This window comes from Podarcis raffonei, chromosome 5 (assembly GCF_027172205.1).
Source record: "Podarcis raffonei isolate rPodRaf1 chromosome 5, rPodRaf1.pri, whole genome shotgun sequence".
Lineage (NCBI taxonomy): Eukaryota > Metazoa > Chordata > Lepidosauria > Squamata > Lacertidae > Podarcis > Podarcis raffonei.
In genome coordinates this window covers 98,650,532-98,670,270 of record NC_070606.1, presented here as the reverse complement: position 1 = coordinate 98,670,270, position 19,739 = coordinate 98,650,532, and the positions used below count along the sequence as shown (strand labels likewise).

The 19,739-nt window shown below is 48.9% G+C and overlaps 1 protein-coding gene across 1 annotated transcript; it reads left to right on the top strand.

Moving 5' to 3' along the window:
* Positions 1-342: 342 nt before the first annotated feature.
* On the top strand, positions 343-11,890 carry ZDHHC19 (zinc finger DHHC-type palmitoyltransferase 19). Its single transcript, XM_053387380.1, has 9 exons — positions 343-507; positions 2,523-2,644; positions 3,530-3,657; positions 5,035-5,207; positions 6,210-6,315; positions 6,592-6,662; positions 7,509-7,758; positions 10,927-10,987; positions 11,674-11,890. Exons 1-9 carry the CDS (start codon positions 404-406, stop codon positions 11,802-11,804), a joined length of 1,146 nt encoding a protein of 381 aa, XP_053243355.1. The 5' UTR covers positions 343-403; the 3' UTR covers positions 11,805-11,890.
* The last annotated feature ends 7,849 nt before the right edge of the window (positions 11,891-19,739 follow it).

The following is a 19,739-nucleotide window of genomic DNA, read 5'->3' as shown; positions in this document are numbered from 1 at the left end:
TCCGATCGGCAAGCCCTAGGCTCTGTGGTTTAACCCACAGCGCCACCCGCATCCCTTTCCCCCTCTTCTCTAGGAACTGCTTTATTTGTGATGAATAAATAACCCCACCCCCCAAAGGTGGTCTTAGGGTGAGTCTTGTACGGAGCACTCCCAAATGAGGGCAGCCTCCAATAAGCCACCTGAGAGGCAGGTGTCAGCTCCCAGCATCCTTTGCACCGTGGGCCCATTAATGGACTTCTTCCGCCACCGTGGCGACGTTCCACAACAGGGGAGACCCTCCGCTTCTGTCCTCGATCTCCTTTGCCGCATCACAACATCGCCCTGGCAACCGACCAAGGGGGTTCCATCCAGCTTGGGCCCAGTGACTGCTCCAACAGCTTTCCCTGGCTCTTCCCCTCGAGGCATGGGGTTTGCCCAAGATGGATGCCAATCTCTCACTTCCAGCATCTTTGCTTCTTTCCACTTCAGCACTTTGATGGGTCTCAGCTGCCTCTTCTTTACTTTCCCGTAAGTATGAAGGCGGATCCGGGATGTCCGAGTCAAGGAGCAGCAGTTGGCAATTCCGCTCGGCTGGCCATTTTGAATTGAACGATCCCGTCTTAGGGTAGGGCAGCAGAGGTAAGAGGCTTGCTGGATCAGACCCAAAGGGTCAGCTGGTCTCACTAGATCCCAACAAATGGTCTACCTAGAGGTGCTACATAATACCTGCTCTGCACTTGTAATATCTTAGTCCCTACAATCTGGAGCAGCAGAATACAAGCTTCCTCCATCTTCCATGGGGCAGCCCTTTAGATCAGGGATCAGCAAAAAAATTTAGCCACAGGCTGGTCCACTGTCCCTCAGACCTTGTGGCGGGCCAGAGAAGCAGCGCCAGGGTGGGGAGCTGGAAGAAGAGGCGAGGGGGGCAAGCAGTCCCCCCCCCAGCAGCTGCACTTACCTTCCCAGGGGCTGCCACCGCCGCTGCTTCTCATGGGTAGGCAGAGCGAGCTTGTCTGCTTCACTCTCTGGCCCACAGGAGCACCAAGGCAACGGCGACAGAGGGAAGATGAGCAGCACAAAAGGGCTGGCTCTGGAGAGGGGCTGGAACCCACAAAGCCCAGCCCCCTTCCTCCTCTAGGCAGGGCGGGGAGAAGCCAGGAGGAGGGAGGGAGGAGGCGCCGCCATGGTGTGGGGGGGGATGGCGCAGGGGGGAAAATGTTGCAGCCTGAACAAACAGAATCCCCACGCCGATCCACGGACAGTCCATGGGCCAGATCCTGAAGGCAACTGGGCCTGATCTGGCCCGCAGCCCTTAGTTTGCTGACCCCTGCTTTAGATATTTGAAGATGGCTATCCTATCATCCACTGGTCCCATCACCTCCTGGCAAATAGAAGGGGAAGAAATGGAGGCAGTGAGAGATTTTACTTTCTTGGGCTCCATGATCACTGCAGATGGTGACAGCAGCCACGAAATTAAAAGACACCTGCTTCTTGGGAGAAGGGCAATGACAGGCCTAGACAGCATCTTGAGAAGTAGAGACATCACCTTGCCAACAAAGGTTCGTATAGTTAAAGCCATGGTTTTCCCAGTAGTGATGTATGGAAGTGAGAGCTGGACCATAAAGAAGGCTGATTGCCGAAGAATTGATGCTTTTTAATTCTGGTGCTGGAGGAGACTCTTGAGAGTCCCATGGACTGCAAGAAGATCAAACCTCTCCATTCTGAAGGAAATCAGCCCTGAGTGCTCACTGGAAGGACAAATTGTGAAGCTGAGGCTCCAGTACTTTGCCCACCTCATGAGAAGAGAGGACTCCCTGGAAAAGACCCTGATGTTGGGAAAGATGGAGGGCACAAGGAGAAGGGGATGACAGAGGACGAGATGGTTGGATAGTGTTTTCGAGGTTACCAGCATGAGTTTGACCAAACTGCAGGAGGCAGTGGAGGACAGAGGTGCCTGGCGTTCTCTGGTCCATGGGGTCACGAAGAGTCGGACACGGCTAAACGACTAAACAACAACAACAAATCCTATCATCTCTCAGTCTCCACATGCCAAACTCCCTCAAACGTTCCTCATAAGGCTCGGCTTCCAAACCTTTGGTCATCTTGGTTGTCCTCCTCTGCATGCATTCCAGCTTGTCAATATCTAAAAGGCTGTCACATGGAAGATGGAACAAGTTTCCTTTCTCCTGGAGGGTAGGACCCGAACCAAAGGTTTCAAGTTACAATAATGTAGATTCTGACTTAACATCAGGAGGAACGTTCGGACAGTGAGAGCTGTTTGACGGTGGAAGGGTCTCCCTCGGACGGTGGTGGACTCTTCTTCCTTGGAGGTTTTTTAGCAGATGTTGGATGGCCGACTGTCATGGATGCTTGAGCTGAGATTCCCGCATTCCAGGAAGTTGGAGGAGATGAGACGCAGGGTCCCTTCCCATTCTATGATTCTTAAACTGTGGTGGGCACAGGACCTTTTTCTTCCAAGGTTAGCTTCTTCTGAGGGCCGAAGCCAAGGTCTCGCCCCAACCTCCACCTGCTTCCTCCCACAGGTGCAGCTGGCTGGCCCTCCATGTGTCCTGGGCCTTCCCCGCCATCTGCGGCCTCCTCTTCATCCCAACCATTATCTACTTCCTCCTCACCAGTTTCACAGACACTGGAATCCTCCACAAAGGTAAGTGTGCAGGGGCTGCCTTTCCACCCTGCCACCCTATGACCAAGCTGCAAGATCTGGACTCTCTCCATGCAGACGGAAGGTGTAAATAGGTGAATAAACCATATTTCTTAAGGCTACGACAGTCTCCGCTGTGCCTCAACCCTCCAAAGGAACACAGACCTGGCATGAGTGCCCTAGAACCCCTTGGGATCTTGCAGAGAGTGAGGGTGGCACCCAACCTTTGTAACACTATTTCTAAAAATGGAAGACTTTGGATCAAAGATTGTCAAGTGAATCGGAGAATTATACATTGGTACCATATTTTTCGCCCTATAGAACGCACTTTTCCCCCTCCAAAAATGAAGGGGAAATGTGTGTGCGTCCTATGGGGCGAATGCAGGCTTTCGCTGAAGCCTGGAGAGCGAGAGGGATCAGTACGCACCGGCCCCTCTCGCTCTCTAGGCTTCAGGAAGCTCTGCGCAGCCCCCAGGAGCCCGGCGCGAAGTCGCGCTGGGCTCCCGACGGCTGCGCGGTGGTGCCTGCAGTCCCGGGCTTCGCCCAGCTCCGTGCCTCCGGAGCCCGGCGCGAAGTAACACTCAAAACGGAAGTGTAACACTCAAATCAGCGCACGTTCAACTTCTGAAAAAAGTTCACAAACCGGAACACTTACTTCTGGGTTTGCAGTGTTCGGGTTCCAATTTGTTTGAGTACCAAGGCATTTGAGAACCAAGGTACCACTGTAGCTCCATTAGGAAAATGGGGGAGTCTCCTAACAGCTCCCAGAATCCTTTGGGGGAAGCCATGAATGTTTAAAGTGCTATCACGGCACTTTAAATGTGTGGTGTGCGCATGGCCTTACTCTGAAGCCTCTTTCTCAACTTCTCTGCTTCCTTCTACGGCCAGGCATTGAAGAAGAGCTGGTGAACCAGGCCTTCACCATGAAAGACCTCAACCAGCACTGGTGCAACAAATGCCAGCTCTACTGCCTGCAGCACACCTTCCACTGCTCCTGGTGCAACACCTGTGTGGAGGTAAAGAACGACAGCGGCCCCTAGGGGTAGAGGAGGAGCTCGACTTGGTTCGCATTTAAAGTAAAACCAGTTACCTAGTTTGCACTTTCTGGAGCACGGTGCAAACTGAAATGCAGCCACGATTCAAAATTTGGCACGCCTCAGAATTTTGCAGCGCAGTTCTCCGGTCAAGCTCTGTGTGCAACAATGCATATACTGCTGCAAGGTGTGCAGATAACATGCAAAAAGGCAATATATCTGGGGATATTACTTGTGAAAATATGTATGTTAGTGAAAAATGCATACAGGAAAAGTGTTTTGCACCTGAGCTGGACAGAAGGCTCCTTGGAAGTTCAAAGGGCCTTGGGGTGTTCCCCGAAGTGCCGCGTCCTAACTCTCCGGCCCCACCTACAGGAATTCTTTTGTTTTATTTTATTCATTTTTCTTTTTCGTCCATTACACACATCTCATATTCATAACATTTGCTATACATTCCTTCCTCTCCTTTCACCCACTGTGCTGCCTCCTAAAAGAAAAAAATACTAATAATATATTTATACAATAACATCAAACCTAAAAACATAAAAATAACAGTGAATACACCATATTATTTCTCTATCTTCTACACATTTTCTAATACTAATAATGTGGAGGTTCATTTAAATCCTACCATCAAGTCTATAGACTTTCTTTGTTTCTGCAAGTTTAATATAAATGGTTCCCATTCTTTTTCAAAGTCTCTGTTGTCTTTTTCTCTTAATCTGTCAATTTCAATTCAAAATCCTTTATTAGGCATAGCACACCACACATTAACAAACACACATCATATACAAACTGTATAAAATACGGGCTCAGCGAACACAATTTATCCCAGTTCTATTCTTAATCTGTCATTTTTGCCAGTTCTGCATGGTTCATCAACTTCTCTTGCCGTTGTTCTTTAGTTGGTATTTCTCCAGTCTTCCAATTTTGTGCAATCAACATTCTTGCTGCTGTAGTGATATACAGGGATATAGTCCTTGTTATGTACTGAAGTTCTCACCCTGGGCCAGCAGGGGAATACTGTAGATAGTTTTCACTCAGGTCCACATATGCAAATAAGGGATCGAAAGTGACGTTCAGTGATTGGATAGTTTTAGAAAGTTGCTACAGTTACATTGTTCTGGAGCTCTATATAAGCAGGCTGACTGAGCTCTTCAGTTCAGTTCTGGCCTGTGAATAAACAAGAGCTGTTTGAAGACTCGCTGTTTTGTCTGATATGTTCACCCACAACTTAACAGTCCTCTTTTCTTTCAGTATATCTTGGCTTAAAATACCTAATAAAAAGGCTTTTGGTTGTTTTTACAAAAGTTATTTTCAACATTTTCTTCAATTCATTATACTGTATATCACCTGCAGGAATTCGACCACCACTGCATGTGGGTCAACAACTGCATTGGCTACCACAACCTTCGCTTCTTCATCTTCTTTGTGGCCTTCCTGAGCGGCTACGACCTGGCGGTGCTGGCTTCCTGCCTGGTCTACCTGGCATTCAACTCCCAGCAGGCTTTCAGCGTGGAAAAGATCTGCACGTATCCTTCAGAGAGAAGTTCCCCTCCCTCTTCTGTAACGCTGGGATTCAAAGAATCCTGGGAGCTGTAGTTTGCTAAGGGTGCTGAGAGCTGTTAGGAGACCCAGATTCCCCTCCCAGAACTACAATTCTTTGCTTCTTCTTTCTTTCTTCTTTGGTGATCACTTCTGGGTTTGCAGCGTTTGGGTTCCAATTTGTTTGAGTACCAAGGCGTTTGAGAACCAAGGTACCACTGTAGCTCTATTAGGAAAATGGGGGAGTCTCCTAACAGCTCCCAGAATCCTCTGGGGGAAGCCACGACTGTTTAAAGTGGTATCACAGCGCTTTAAATGTGTCTTCTTCTTCTTCTTCTTCTTCTTCTTCTTCTTCTTCTTCTTCTTCGGCGATCCCTCGTAGCCGAGTAAGATTGTCTTCCATAAACACGGTTTAAACAATGAGTCCGTAAGTGACCGAGGAGGCCAATTCTGGATCCACACGTCCTTTCACAGTGGGAACATTGGTATCCGGGCGGGAGTTGATCACGGTGTGGATTTGCCAAGCATGCCTTCCTCTTAGCACGTTTCTCCCTTGTGTCCTTGAAAGCCCTAAACGGCCTCAGTCCAGTAGACCTGAGGGTGCGTCTCCACCCCCATCATTCTGCCAGGCACTGAGGTCCAGCACTGAGGGCCTTCTGGTAGTTCCCTTGCTGCGAGAAGCTAAGTTACAGGGAACCACGCAGAGGGCCTTCTCGGTGGTGGCGCCTGCCCTGTGGAACGCCCTCCCACCAGAAGTCAAAGAGAAAAACAACTACCAGATTTTTAGAAGACATCTGAAGGTTTAGGGAAGTTTTTAATGTGTGATATTTTAATGTATTTTTAATCTTTGTTGGAAGCCGCCCAGAGTGGCTGGGGAAACCCAGCCAGATGGGCGGGGTACAACTAAATTATTATTATTATTATTATTATTATTATTATTATTATTATTATTATTATCTGTCCGTCTTCCTTGACTCCGGTGCTTCCAGAGTGCTGGTGACCATCCCCACCGCATTCTACATGGTGCCTCTGCTCCTCCTGGTTTGCACCCAGATCAGATACATCTTAACTGCTCATCACAGCTGCAAATTCCAGGTACCGCGTGCAGATGAAGGGGCAAACATGGCGGAGGCGGGAGGAGAGGGACTGCTCTTTGTGAGTGGAGCCGCCTGGTCTGAGTTCCTGGGGATGCAGAGCACCAAAGGATGGCGGCCAGAGCTGTGTGTGCCACTGTGCACCATTGCATGCGGCCAAGACAGGGTCCCCCCAACCTTGGAGAGCTCCCCGAGCCCTTGACCCCGAGCCCAGCAGAGGCTGCCTGTTGCTGCTGCTTCCCTTTCCATCACTGACCTCCCTCATCTCTCTCCACAGGCTCTGTCCTTCAAGCAACCTTTGGCCTTGAACTGGCAGGACTCGGGGTGGTGCAAGAGGCACAGAACCAAGTGTGTGACTCGGGACTCAGGGCTTAGCCATCCTTCGTTAGAGATGACCTCCGGGTGTTGAGGGTTAGGGGCTGCCATCCAGATAGGGGAAATCTTTAGCTGGCAGGTGACAGAATCGAATTCCTTGCTTGCTTTTATTACGGTGGTACCCAGGGCCATCTTAAGCATACCCAGTGCTGTGGCGCAAAGCTCCCTCCTGCCCTCCCCCCGTTTCCCTTGGTTTTTAGGGAGGGAGGAAGTCCAACACCATCTCCTTTGTCTTGCTGATATTAAGATGCAAGTTGTTCCCTAGGCACCATGTAGATATTTTTGGACCTCCCCTCTATACGCTCACGAGGAGTGGGCAGTGTTAAGTTGTGGGTGAACATATCAGACGACACAGCGATTCTTCAACAGCTCTTGTTTATTCACAGGCGAGGACAGAACTGAACTGAAGGGTTCAGTCAGCCTGCTTATATAGAGCTCCAGTACAACGTTACTGTAGCAACTTTCTAAAACTATCCAATCACTGAACGTCACTTTCGATCCTTCATTTGTATAACTATCTACAGTATCCCCCTGCTGGCCCAGGGTGAGAACTTCAGTACATAACAGGCAGGCATGGAGGAGGCGGCGGCCGTGTGGCGCACTCTGCAGAAGTTGAATTTTAGAAGAAGCGCTCAGTAAATACCGGGTGCAATCTAACCGCCTTCACACAAGCTTTGCACAAGCACGTAGGAAGGATGCTCAATGAGCAGGTTGCCTGGAGGAGCTCTTAAGTCAGAAAATAGTCCCTCCCACCACAATGACACACCCAAACAACCCAGTTTCATCTGCACCTCCCTCCTTTTCATGCTCTTCTTGCAGGTACAGAGTGAGGTCCTCCGGAGTGATGGCCCTGGGGGCCGCCGAGGCCGCTGAGCTCTGCCACGTCCCCTGGGTCTCCAGCATGGGTTCGGCCATCCCCGGCTCCTGCCCTCACAGCTGCTCCCAAGACCTGTCCCGCCAGCAGAAGGTGCTCAAGGCTTGGCGCCACTTCCTGTCCGCCATGGGGAGCCTTCTGCACCGAGAGGGTCCCAGGCTGGGAGGAGCATCGGCGGAAAAGACAGAGAAGCAGGTGAGCAGGGGGTGGAAAGATATGCCTGTGGGATTGCTGTTTGCCTGACGCATGGGCCCGTCCGCACCTCAGTTTGATGTGGAATAGGTACCCATTGCGTGCCCTTTGATTCCCAGGTTCAAGGTGCCCTTAACAACTCGGGACCAGTTCACCTAAGAGATCACTTGCCCCATATATTTCAGTGGAACTTTCAGGTGCCACCCAGCACCTGTTTCACATCTGAAAAACTCAAACTTGCAGTGTGGCAGCGCCTAGCCTTTGGAACTCCCTGCCTATTGATATCAGGCAGGTGCCTTCGCTGGGCTCTTTTTGGTGCCTGCTAAAAACATTCTTGTTTAGACAAGCCGGTTCGAATCCCTGCAACAGGGTGAGCTCCTGTTGCTCGGCCCCTGCTCCTGCCAACCTAGCAGTTCAAAAGCACGTCAAAGTGCAAGTAGATAAATAGGTACCGCTTCGGCGGGATGGGCAATGACAAACCTAGGCAGCATCTTAAAAAGCAGAGACATCACCTTGCCAACAAAGGTCTGTATAGTTCAAGCTATGGTTTTCCCAGTAGTGATGTATGGAAGTGAGAGCTAGACCATAAAGAAGGCTGATCACCGAAGAATGGATGCTTTTGAATTATGGTGCTGGAGGAGACTCTGGAGAGTCCCATGGACTGCAAGAAGATGAAACCTCTCCATTCTGAAGGAAATCAGCCCTGAGTGCTCACTAGAAGGACAGATCGTGAAGCTGCGGCTCCAAGACTTTGGCCACCTCAGGAGAAGAGAAGACTCCCTGGAAAAGACCCTGATGTTGGGAAAGATGGAGGGCACAAGGAGAAGGGGATGAGAGAGGACGAGATGGTTGGATAGTGTTCTCAAAGCTACCAGCATGAGTTTGACCAAACTGTGGGAGGCAGTGGAAGACAGGAGGGCCTGGCATGCTCTGGTCCAGGGGGTCACAAAGAGCCAGATACTAGTAAACGACTAAACAACAACAATATGGCAGGTTGGAAAACGGCGTTTCCGTGCACTGCTCTGGTTCGCCAGAAGCGGCTTAGTCATGCTGGCCTCATGACCCGGAAGCTGTACGCCAGCTCCCTCGGCCAGTAAAGCGAGATGAGCGCTGCAACCCCAGAGTCGGTCACGACTGGACTTAACTGTCATGTGTAGGAATGAAATCACGACAGACGAGTAGCAGGTGTCATGTGAGAGGCGTCTGCCGGGGCAAGCCCCGGGAACTCTCTTTTATTGAATATTACAAACATTGCCACAGGTGTGCTTGTGGTTGATTGGTTGATACAAACACAAAGCAACTTGTTGCTGATTGGTTAACATAAGTACAAGGCGGGAATTACATATGATCATTAATCACCAATAGATTAAAGGCTGGGAAACGGAGCTGGAACTAGACAGGCATGAAAGCCTCCTAATTAAAATATAACCAATGATTAATATATTAAGACTAAAACAATTACATTTCAATATATGTGGTCAACTAAGCATTAAGGAACAGGTCAAAGTGTATCAGAGTGTAATGTTGTCGTGAACTCAAACTGAACTGGAACATTTTGGGATGATGAGAGAATGTCCCAAGAACGGTTTGTGCAGTATTATGTACAGAAACAAAGCTTGGCAGCGAGGCTATCCCAGCATGCCACAGTCATGTGTAGAAGCAAATGTGTAGAGGCAAATGTGTAGAGGTAAAGAGGTCCCTTTACCTTTACCCAGATGTTTAGGAAGCTGGTGCGACTTTTAATCTGTTTTCAGTCTGTTGTTACTTTGGAAAGTTTAAGATGGGTGTTGTTAATTTTCCTTAGGTGACTGAGCTGGGGTAGAAGGTTCAGGCGATCCCTTGAGGTACCCTGCTCCTAAGTTGTTCAGGGCTTTGTAAATTAATACAAGGACCTTGGACCTGGCTTGATAGCAGAGGAGCAACCAGTGCAGCTGTTTTAACAATGGTGCCAAATGGTTTCGGCCAGATGTCCTCGTCCGCATTGTGGCCACTGCCCTGAGATCTACACATGAAGAGCAGTATACTTATACTACTACTACTACTACTACTACTACTAATAATAATAATACAAAACACGGCAGCTGGAGTTTCCAAACCACGCCCAAGTGCAGCCTCACAAATAAGGCATTCCAGTAACCTAGCCTCAAGTTTACTAATGCATAGGCCACAGGGGTCAGAATGATCAGGATGAATGCTGAGCACGCTGCCTGGAGGAGCCCTGTCTATGGCCTTTGAGAGCTGCAATGTGGCGAGTGGACCTGCCTAACCCCAACCTGGTGCCCTCTGGCTATTTTGAATGGTATCTCCCTCTCATCAGCCCCTGCTAGCGCAGCCTTTGGGAAAGGTTGCGGTAGACAGGATGGGAGAAGGCCTGAGGTCTTGACAATATGAGGAGAAGCTCCTGCAAACCTGCATTGCAGGGGTTGGACTACACTAGGCGGTCCTTTGGGTCACTTCCAACTTTGCAGTTCTGTGATTCTGTTACCCAAGCGCAGGGCAAGCAAGGTTGCAGCCCCTTTTTTGGGACTAGGGACAAATCGAGGAGGCCCAGCAGAAAACAAAGATTGCTGTGCATAGCCTTCCCATTCAGCGATGCTCCTCCTTCCAGGTTTTTAACATCAGTCTTTAACATCAGCAGTCAGGAGCATTTCAGCCCTGTTTTTGAGTTTGTTTAAAATCTAAAACGGCTTATCTCGTATTAATTTGTAAGTTTTTTTGTTAGTATTGTATTGTAAAGGCAATACTAGAGTTTTTACAGCTGAGTCCTCAATTTCTTAGGGACGCGGGTGGCGCTGTGGGTTAAACCACAGAGCCTAGGACTTGTTGATCAGAAGGTCGGTGGTTCAGATCCCCACGACGGGGTGAGCTCCCGTTGCTCGGTCCCTGCTCCTGCCAACCTAGCAGTTCGAAAGCACATCAAAGTGCAAGTAGATAAATAGGTACCACTCCAGTGGGAAGGTAAACGGCGTTTCCGTGCGCTGCTCTGGTTTGCCAGAAGTCATGCTGGCCACATGACCCGGAAGCTGTACGCCGGCTCCCTCGGCCAATAAAGCGAGATGAGCGCCGCAACCCCAGAGTCGGTCACGACTGGACCTATGGTCAGGGGTCCCTTTACCTTTAGCTTTAATTTCTTGGTTCCGTGACTGTCTTTTCCCCACTGCCTCCTTCCAGGTTGGCAAGAAGAAATCTAGCTGGCAAATGAACAGCCAAGAGAGGATGGTGGAGATCCCAAGTGAGTAGATCTCCTGCTGTGGTCCCAGTGGTCCAGCCAGCCTCTGCAGTGGTCCACTGAGGGGCAGAGAAGGCTGCTGGGGTAGATGGGTGGATGCTGAACAGGTAAGGCGTCAACGTGTGCTTACCTGAGAAGGGCGCTGCGTCATGTGACCACTTTTATAGGTGAGTCTTGGATAAATCTCTCCCTGTATTCCCTGAGCAGAGGTCTGCCACAGCTGTTTCTGGCAGCATTTATATTCCAACAGTGGCCAGGTATTCACAGTTGCGTGAAGGGAAACCTGGGACCGCTTCATCCTCACCCAGAAAAAAAACAAGGTCAAATAACTATTCCAAATTCATACATGTACCAACACTTTGGACCTCCTGTCTATCCCGTTGTATATTCCTTTTTTTACAAACGGATGTACTCTTATAAATAACCTTTTTTGACACCTGGGGATTTCAGTCTGAATTATCCCCAACAGAAAGGGCTCTGGTTTTTTGGGACAGTACTTTTAATCATTTTTTTTCAATTCATTATGGATCATCTCCCAGTAGTCTTTTTACCCTTTTACAAGTCCACCACATATGAAAGAAGGTTCCTTCCACCTCTTTGCATCTCCATCACTTCTCTGATTGGGACTTATAAATCTTAGCAAGTCTACTCAGAGTTAAATACCATCTGTTATTTTCTTTCCCTGCCAGTTCCCGACATGCTGGATTCTGTGGAGCTTCTGGATCCGGATCAAGACCTGCACTGGAAATGCCAGATCCACGGGAGCCGGCGACCTGCTTCCTCTCCCACGGCCACCCTCCTCTCCGTGTCCGATATCTGAAGGGGGGTCTCACAGGCTTCTCCTTTTCTTTCCAGTGAACCTAGTTTTGTGAAACGAAAACTGGATAAAAGCGTTTGTAAAGTCGCCATCCTGCGTGCGAGTTCATTTCTTGTTCGTTCAGGTTGGGGTTGTGGGGGCAGCTAAGATGAGCCCTTGCAGGAGGGTGTTATGTACTGAAGTTCTCACCCTGGGCCACCAGGGGGATACTGTAGATAGTTTTCACTCAGGTCCACATATGCAAATAGGGGATTGAAAGTGACGTTCAGTGATTGGCTAGTTACAGAAAGTTGCTACTGTAGCGTTGTAGTGGAGCTCTATATAAGCAGGTTGGCTGAAGCCTTCAGTTCAGTTCTGTTCTGGCCTGTGAATAAACAAGAGATGTTTGAAGAATCGCTGTGTCGTCTGATATGTTCACCCACAACTTAACAGAGACCAGTAGAAAAAAGACAGTCACGGAACCGAGAAATTGCACAAAACAAATGAAATACCGTGAAAATCCCTGAAATGAGAAGTAATCGACTAGAAATATTATCTTATGGAAATAAATCAGAAAGTTTAAGGAAAAAATTTGAAAAACCTAAAACTGAATAAAGCCTTAATGGAATGCCGGCTACAAACCTCGTTTCACCGAACTATTCAGTTTCTTCAGAAGGAAATAGAAAAATCATGAACCTTAAATGACCAAAATTCAAAAAAAGGGGGTAGAACTCCCAAAAATTCTGAAGTATTATAATCCTGGCTTGACCGAGGTGAAGCAAAGCGCAGTAATAAAGGACTGAGGACTCAAAGGTACAGTTTCTAATACGGAATTTACAAAAAAAAAGGGTTTGAAAACCTCAATGGCAAGTTTTAGACAAAGCCCAACTTAAAGAAAGCAAAGCACAGTAATAAAGAGTTGAGGACTCAGTTGTGAAAATTCTAGTGTTGCCTTTACAAAAAAGATTTAAAAAACCTAAATGGCACAAATTCAAAGAAAGGAATACAAGATAAGCTGTTTTAGATTTTAAACAAACTCAAGAACAGGGCTGAAACGCTCCCATGGTCTAGATGTTACTGCTGATGTTAAAGACTGATCTTCTTTTCTTTCCAGTGAACCTAGTTTTCTGAAGCAAAAACTGGATAAATTCTCCCCCCCCCCCCCGGGTGGCTCCCAACAAAATATTAAAAACACAATAAAGCATCAAGCATTAAAAACTTCCCGATACAGGGCTGCCTTCAGATGTCTTCTAAAAGTCAGATAGTTGCTTATTTCCTTGACATCTGATGCAAGGGCGTTCCACAGGGCGGGCGCCACCACCGAGAAGGCCCCCTGCCTGGTTCCCTGTAACTTCGCTTCTGGTCTGACTCTTTACGGCTTCCCCTGCACAGCGAACAACTCATACTTGTTTGCCGCTCCAGGTAGATGAAACGGGAGCCGAGGGCACCATCAGGCCAGGGGAGCAAATCATTTCCCTGTGCTTACAGGTAAGACTTACCTGGCCTTCTTCCCGGAGCACTTTTATTGTCATATTTAGGTGTGCCTCTAGGTGGCAGCAATACTCCTCCCTTTTCTGGGTCCACATTCTGCGTCTAACTAGGCACAGTTGCTAAATCATTGCTTCACACCCAGGTTTGTTTGTTTTTGTACATTCAATGTTGTGGGCTCAACGCTATGAAACTCTGCAGCCAAGCACTGGCCTTGCTACATTTCAGGCGCCGGGTTAAAAGGGTTCAGGAGGTCTTTGCAGCATGAATTGCGGCTCTCATGCTTCTATTTCTGATGCCTCCATCTCTGTTTCAGATTTGATGTATAGTGGATGTTTGGGAGGTTGCAAATCCTGAGCCTGTTTAGGTCAATCACGAGGCTTCTTAACCTGACGCAAGTTAAGAAAGCAAAAAGGGTGGTTTAAGTCAAACTCTGTTTTCAAGGTTTGTGCAGCCATGCTCTTGAGTTTGGATCGGGTGCATGGATCGGCTTAAAGGTGTAACTTGCTCTGGCTTTACATGCCTTTAGGGCTGCCCCCCTGACCAGCGACATAGCTCAGTCCATAGAGCACGTTACAGAAAGGTAGCCGTGTTGGTCTGCCATAGTCAAAACAAAAAAATTTTTTTGTTTTGTCCATAGAGCACGAGACTCTTAATCTCAGGGTTGTGGGTTCAAGTTCCACGTTGGGCAAAAGGATTCCTGCATTACAGGGGGCTGGACTGGATGACCCTCGTGGTCCCCTCCAGTTCTGTGCTGGGTATTGCAGGAGGGGAGAGCGCTGTTGCACTCGTGTCCGACACGCCTCTGGTGAAAGCAGGTTGCGTGGCGAATTCCCCCCCCCCCAGTGGAAATAATGACTCATGACACAATTATTAAGGTTAATGGGCTAAAAAAGGCCACAAATTTATTGGTTACAGGTGATGAGCGGTATTGGCTTAGGCATTGATCCTAACCAACTTCAGCCCGTCCGCGTGAAGTCTGGGAAGGGTTAACCACCATTAGGGGGGGTCCTGCTGATGCACAGCAATCTAGGACCCCAGAGGTCACCATTAGGGGGCGTGCCTTGGGCCCTCACCTCCCCAGGCTTCAGACAGGGCCACGCCCCCTGGAATCCTTTATCGGGCTACCCTTCAATATGGGGGGCAGGTGATGGCGCTTCCTCCCCTCTTCCATCTACAGAACAATACCAATGCCCAACCGTCAATACCCAGAAAGTTGTGACGATTTGCTACGAGGTAGGCGAAAACCATGTTGGAGGAGACTCTTGAGAGTCCCATGGACTGCAAGAAGATCCAACCTCTCCATTCTGAAGGAAATCAGCCCTGAGTGCTCACTGGAAGGACAGATCCTGAAGCTGAGGCTCCAAGACTTTGGCCGCCTCATGAGAAGAGAAGACTCCCTGGAAAAGACCCTGATGTTGAGAAAGATGGAGGGCACAAGGAGAAGAGGATGACAGAGGACGAGATGGTTGGATAGTGTTGTCGAAGCTACCAGCATGAGTTTGACCAGACTGCGGGAGGCAGTGGAAGACAGAAGTACCTGGCAGGCTCTGGTCCAGGGGGTCACGAAGAGCCGGACACGACTAAACAACAACAAAAGCGAAAACTGAGTGCTTGGTGCCAATCTGCCAAGTGGAAAAATTCCTACCAGGCCCCTCAACAGCGACCAACCAACCAAGATCCATAGCAAAGGTCAAAGAACAAAACCTTATAGGGCGGGAGGGTGGGAAAACCTGAACAGCGGATGAGCGGCAAAGAGGGAGATCCCCGGCCGCTTGCTGCCTTTATAGGGCAGGCCACGCCCCCTGAGCCAGCCGACTGGCCGACCAGGGGGTGACGCAGCCGGGATTCCCCCTAATCGCGTGGGGGCCGGCCTCCACCCACCGCGCGTGTGGTGGGGCCGTGAAGCCCGCAACCCCACCTCCTCAGAAGGGCGGAAGTGGCTGTGCTGGAGTAGATGGGCCATTGGCCTGATACAGCTGTCTCTTCTTACGTTCTTTTGCAAGCCCTGACATCAAAACCAAGCTGGGTCTGTGCCCTGGAGACGGATTCTGTTTGTTTCTAAGGCGCCAGGCTAGGATAGGTCTGTGGGCAGGGAGCAACACACCCACAAAGTCCCAAACAAATCTGGTTATCGGTCCTGTGTCTGGCGCCACCCTCCAAAAGATATGAACTAAACCCTTGCCAGAGGCTACTTCGTTAATGGAACAGGGCCAGGTAGTACAACACGCAGCTCAGGGGTGCATCTTTGAGATTGCAACACCTACATGCACACTAGAATAATAATAGAATTGTAGAGTTGGAAGGGACCCCAGGGGTCATCTAGTCCAACCCCTGCAATGCAGGGATCTCAGCTAAAACATCCATGACAGATGGCCACTTAACCTCTGCTTCAAAGAGTCCACCACCTCCCAAGAGAGTTCATTAAACAGCTCTTATTTCCCAGAAGTCCAATGTACGCTACAACAGCAGCAAGAATACTCATCGCAAAGTATTGGAAGACGCAGGATCTACCCACTCTGGAAGAATGGCAGATGAAACTGATTGACTGTATGGGACTGGCAGAATTGACGAGCAGAATCCGTGACCAGGGAGAAGAGTTGGCTGAAGAAGATTGGAAAAAATTTAAGGACTATTTACAGAAATACTGTAAAATTAAGGAAAGTTAAATGGTGTTGGATCGAAATTGAGTGGTTTCTAGCTGTAATGATATAAAGGAACATAGATGGGAAAATAAGGGTTTGAAAAATAAGGTAATGTTATAAGCTGTAATGCTTTAAATGAAAGATTTGCTGAACAAATAACTTTAATTGGGATACAAGGAGGAGAAGTATGAGGAGGTCTGAGAAATTTGTTATTTAAAAGTATGATTTATGAACTTCATGTCTTTTTTAATGTTTTTGTTTGTTCTGTTTTTGTTTGTTTGTTTAAAAAATTGGAAAATCTAATAAATATTCTTTAAAAAAAAAAATATTTCCCAGAAGTCCACCCTGATGGAACCTCCTTCCTTTTTACTTGAATCCATTGGTTTGTGTCCAGTTCTTGGCGCCACAGTTTAAGAAGGATATTGACAAGGTGGAAGGTGAGAGATTTAGGTATGTTTCGCCTGGAAGAGTAAAGACTGAGAGGGGATATCAGAGCCATCTTAAAATATCCAAAGCGCTGTTACACGGAAGATGGAGCAGGCTTGTTTTTTGCTGCTCCAGCTGGTGAGTGTGATGGCCTGGGACTCAGGCTCGGACTCGGAACCAGAGGAGTCTCAGTCTGCACCAGATCCTTTGCCTCATGCATCATCTGAACAAGTCTGGGGCCTGATCCTGAACAGCCCCAGTCTGCACAGGTTCCCTTGCAACAAGCACCAGCTGGGCCGAGTCCGGGGCCTGAGCCTGCCCTGGCTCCAGATGTGGGAATGACCTTGTTGCCTCCAGCTGGGCCATCGCTTACAGCTGCTCCACTACCGGTTGGGTCAGGGGAGGCTAACGCGGCCCCTGGGTCTAGCAACCCACCGAGCTGCAGAGACTAAGGTCTGAGAGGAGAGACCTGAGTACTCACAGGAGGAGTGCTCACCTTGGGGCGAAACAGGGAGGTGAGTCACTGGGGGATCAGGACCTTCCGTTACCCCCAACAGAGATAAAGGCTGTCGAACCTTGCCCCAGGTTGTGGGAGCAACATTGCTGTATGCCAGATCCTGCACCTGCCCTTGCCTGGTTTCCTGCCTCGTGTCCTGCCTTGACCCTGTCGGACTGACTCCTAGCGGAACCTTCAATTCCTGCACCAGTCCTGGACTGCGTTTTTCGGGTTACCCCCGGGCCCAGCACAGTGGGAGCTGAACTAATGGATTCAAGTGGCAAGGGAGGAGATTCTAAACATCAGGAAGAACTTTCTGGAGGTAAAAGCTGTTCGACAATGGAATGGACTCCCTCGGAAGGTGGTTTTTAAGCAGATGTTGGATGGTTACCCCTCACGTATGATCTAGTCGAGATTCCTGTATTGAAGGGAAATGGACTGATGACGCTCAGGGTCTTGTCCAACTCTATGATTCTATGACCATTTGGAGACCATTTGGAGAGCATCATCTTGCTGAAAGACGCAGTCATAACAGGTAGGAAGAAGAAGGCCTTGCTGGCTCCTGCCTTCCACCTCCTGCTGCATCTTTCCCTTTGTTTCCTTGTGCTGAGCTCAGTACATGCTCAGAGAGGAGGTCTTCTCTGTGAGTCCAGCCAGTGCTGCTGCAGCAACAAGCCCTGGTACACTAAAACCAAGCTGGGTCAGCTGGAAAGTGATTTTGTTTGTTTCCAAGGCACCTGGCAGTGCTAGCTCAGTGGGCAGCGAATGACCACCGGATCGCAGACAGATTTGCTAACTGTCCCGCGTCTGGTTCCATCCTTGAAAACTGTTTACTCCAGAAGATATGAGCTGAGCCCTTGCCAGAGTGGTCTTACAATCCCTCTTCTCGTGGAATTGTGAAAATCCCTTTATTCTCGCCAATATATACAATTTAATAACGAACCATCAGGTCCCTCACATGGCCCCTAAAAACATGCAGACACTTGACCCTTTCATTGTAGGGAATATTCATTTGTTTATTTGCTGTTTCCTTTAGCTTACTCTTCAGCTGAAGAAATAAATGCTTCCTAAGCCTTGTGCTACAAAGGGTAATAAGATGGTCCCAACTGTCAGGCTTATAATGTAAAAGACACGACACAAAAGGAAAGGGGCTTGGGAGGGAGGAGGAAAAAAGCAAGCTGGTTTTTTTCTCGCAAAAAGGCTCCATCCTCTAATCATTCCGGTTGCCCTTTTCTGCACCATTGCAAGGCCTATAGTTTAGTGTCATGGACTGGCTGGAAGCAGAGGAGGGGTGGGAGCCAGCATCTGGGGAACCCCCAGGGGAAGATGGCTGGGGAAGAGAACAGTCAAGAAGCAGAGGCAGAGGCTGGAGAGGAAGGGAGTCCAAAAGGCAGAGATGCATCACGTTGGTGAAGAAGCCAGGGGGTCTCTCCCTCCGGCTGCAACCAGCTCTCCACCACCCACGGTCACACAGGACCAGGAGAGGTATGAAGAGGGCAGGGCAGAGGTAGACAAGTCTACGGAGTCTCAGATTGCTTGGGAAGGACTCAGGGGAAGAGGAGACTTAGACAATTAAGGCAGGGACCTTCAGTCCCCACAGCTGCCTCATTGCGGCAAGATCTACTGGGAATAGTTCTTGTGCTGTCTAGGCCTGGCCTCCTGAGCTGTCATGCGTCTTTGGAGAAAGAGTTCACTGAAGCCGTGTGAGTTATTGCTGACCTGGTTCTGACACTTAGTAGTAGAACACATGCATTGCATCCAAAGGTCCCGGGTTCAAGCCTCAGCATCTTCAAACAGAGCCTGGAAAGACACCTGTAGCACCAACTGCCAATCACAATAGACAATGCTGGGGAGTACCAAAGGTCCAACTCTGCATAAGGCGGCTCTACATTCCAAGGCACAATAAGGAATACCGTATTTTTCGCTCTATAAGACGCACCAGACCACAAGACGCACCTAGTTTTTGGAGGAGGAAAAAAAGAAAAAAAATATTCTGAATCTCAGAAGCCAGAACAGCAAGAGAGATCGCTGCGTAGTGAAAGCAGCAATCCCTCTTGCTGTTCTGGCTTCTGGGATAGCTGCGCAGCCTGCATTCGCTCCATAAGACGCACACACATTTCCCCTTACTTTTTAGGAGGGAAAAAGTGAGTCTTAAAGAGCAAAAAATACGGTAATTAGAAATCAGTCCTCTTGTGGTCTTTCTATACGTTGAGGGGGCAGAGAGGAGAGGAGGCCTGCAGACCAGTGGTCTGCGAGCTGCACTCAGGTGAGCTATGGCTTGTCTATAAAAATACAGTTCAAAACACGACAGTGTCTGGCACAGCGCAGTTACTACAGGAGGCAGAAAAAACATTAGGTGGTCTGCCAAGGCCACAAGCTTAAGCTTGAGTCAACAGTGTGATGCAGCAGCAACAACTAAAAAGCTAATGCAATTCTAGGCTGCATCAGCAGAACTATAGTGTCTAGAGATCAAGGGAAGTAATTGTCCCATTCTGTTCTGCCTTGGTCAGACCACACCTGGAGTCCTGTGTCCAGTTCTAGGCACCACAATTTAGGAAGGATGTTGACAAGCTGGAAGGTATTAAGAGGAAAGCAACCAAGATGATCAAGGGTCTGGAAACCAAGCCTGATGAGGAACAGTTGAGGGAAATGGGTATGTTTAGCGCAGTAGCCATCTTCAAACATCTGAAGGGCTGTCATATAAAAGAGGGAGCAAGCTTGTTTTCTGATTCTATGTCTGCCTGCAATTGTCAAGCGTTCCATGGGGGAAATTGACCAGCAACCCCTGGACTTGGGCTTGCTATGCCCTTTAAATATATATAGGCCTCTACAGTTTAAAGGAGGGACGCGGGTGGCACTATGGGTTAAACCACAGAGCCTAGGACTTGCCGATCAGAAGGTCGG